Here is a 1,924-nt window from a genome sequence, read left to right on the forward strand (position 1 = left end):
AAGACAGATGAAAGTGGGCAGTCTTTCTAATTTATGCGTCCAACTGGGACGCTGTAATTCTTGGCTGTGCTTTCCCAAAAGGAACACTGCAGAATCTCTGGCGTCAGCCATGCGTGAACTTTACACTTATTACTAACTCGAACGCTCGGATATCCTGGGGCCATTTAGGCAGGTAGTCTAGTAAGGCTTGCAGTGTTGACCGTCTATATTCCCTTCATTTCCCCTTCTCCCCCTCTGTTAAATCTAGTTCTCCTTACCTGCTGTGGCGTGCAAGAACTTCAACTGTTCCACAACCTGTCCTATACGTGGCACAGACGTACAGGTAGTCCATCAGCCCAGAAGGGCTAGAAGACTAGTGGCCGTAGTTGGTGGAGAATTTTAAACGTGTACATAGGAATCTCCCGAGTTCTGCATCTCGATATCATTTGCATGAAACGAGTGTCAGTTGAATGCAGCGTTTGCTGCATACAGTAAAGGATAACTATTTAGATTACATTGTTTTGTGTTTGTGTATTGAATCGGGTGCTCAACTATCAAAAATGGCGCAACTTAGCCCTCTGGCACAGGCAAGTAGCCCCACAGGGCAGAAGAGAGAAGCCCCAGAAGACAACGACCAGGTTGCCACTCAGCTTTCTCCAACTCAAGACATTAAGAACGATATACCTTCGGCATTCGAGCTTATGGAATCTTCTGAGGTGTGTGTGTGCGTGTGTGTATATGAGGGTGGTAACGTATACAAACTTAGACTACCATTGATTTAATATGTCGTAAAATATTATTATAATTTTTTTATTTAAAAAAAAACAATCGTAAATTTTCTAAATACGAGAAAGTATATTGAAACTATGAACTTTAGATTTACAGAAAGCCAGTTTGACCCATAAGTTCTATTAAAATTACACATCAGTTTTACCCATAAGTTCTATTAAAATTACACATCAGTTTGACCCATAAGTTCTATTAAAATTACACATCAGTTTGACCCATAAGTTCTATTAAAATTACACATCAGTTTGACCCATAAGTTCTATTAAAATTACAAGTAAAAAAATACTATTTTTATCTAGCTTTTTTTTTACCGTGTTTGTGGTAAAGTTTTACCTTAGTCCGTTAACTCTTCTTTTCGGTAGCTTAGGCCTAGTTTTACTGATCAATGTAGCACTTGTATGTAAAATGATGATGAATATTACACGAAATGTGTAATTTTAATAGAACTTATGGGTCAAACTGATGAAAACATCTAAGAAAAATCACATTAGAGAAAGACCTATAATCCAATTGAGTAATCAATATTCACTTGGAGAATATGTCACACCTTGTTTCTTGCATTATATTTATTAATTAGACAAGCAGCAATAGACTTCAACTGTGCGAATTGCCCGACCTAGCCCTCGGCGTTAGGCTGAAGCTTGTGACGTCTATCTACGTAGAGGATGTTCGTACAGTTAAAAATGCCGGATTATTTGCCGTGATAGATGTGTCCTCTCTAAAAATTGTTTTATATATATATATATATTGAAAGCTGTGATCTTTACTTAGTGAGACGTTAAATGATGACACATTGTTATAAGATTCGAACAGGATTACGTGTTTAACTTGTAATGTAGCGGTAATTCGTTTCCTTTCCAATTTATTAACACGAATAATACTTAAAAAGCTCAACATTAAGGAAAAAATATGGGACGTGTTACCCTTGTGATTATTCATTTATTTATTTCACATTCCTTCTTCTTTACCCGAGGGTTTAGCAGCGGAGGCAAAAAATCCCTTTTGTAAGATAAATTACTATCTTCGCGGGGAAACGATCTAAATTTTCACACCGTGTTAAAATATTCTACGATCTAAAATTTCACACCGTGTTAAAATATTCTACGATCTAAAATTTCACACCGTGTTAAAATATTCTACGATCTAAAATTTGACA

General features: G+C 36.6%; 1 protein-coding gene across 1 annotated transcript in view; it reads left to right on the top strand.

Annotated features, from left to right (window-relative positions):
• Nucleotides 1–539: 539 nt before the first annotated feature.
• The window catches only part of LOC106474564 (transcription factor AP-2-beta-like), a gene marked incomplete at its 3' end in the record, with an annotated part of 13,816 nt that continues 12,431 nt past the window's right edge, over nucleotides 540–1,924 (top strand). Inside the window, exon 1 of the mRNA XM_013935253.1 lies at nucleotides 540–695. Coding sequence (XP_013790707.1) covers nucleotides 540–695 — 156 coding nt within the window. The remainder of the gene's footprint in view (nucleotides 696–1,924) is intronic.

This window comes from Limulus polyphemus, unplaced genomic scaffold, assembly GCF_000517525.1.
Source record: "Limulus polyphemus unplaced genomic scaffold, Limulus_polyphemus-2.1.2 Scaffold7366, whole genome shotgun sequence".
Taxonomy (NCBI): domain Eukaryota; kingdom Metazoa; phylum Arthropoda; class Merostomata; order Xiphosura; family Limulidae; genus Limulus; species Limulus polyphemus.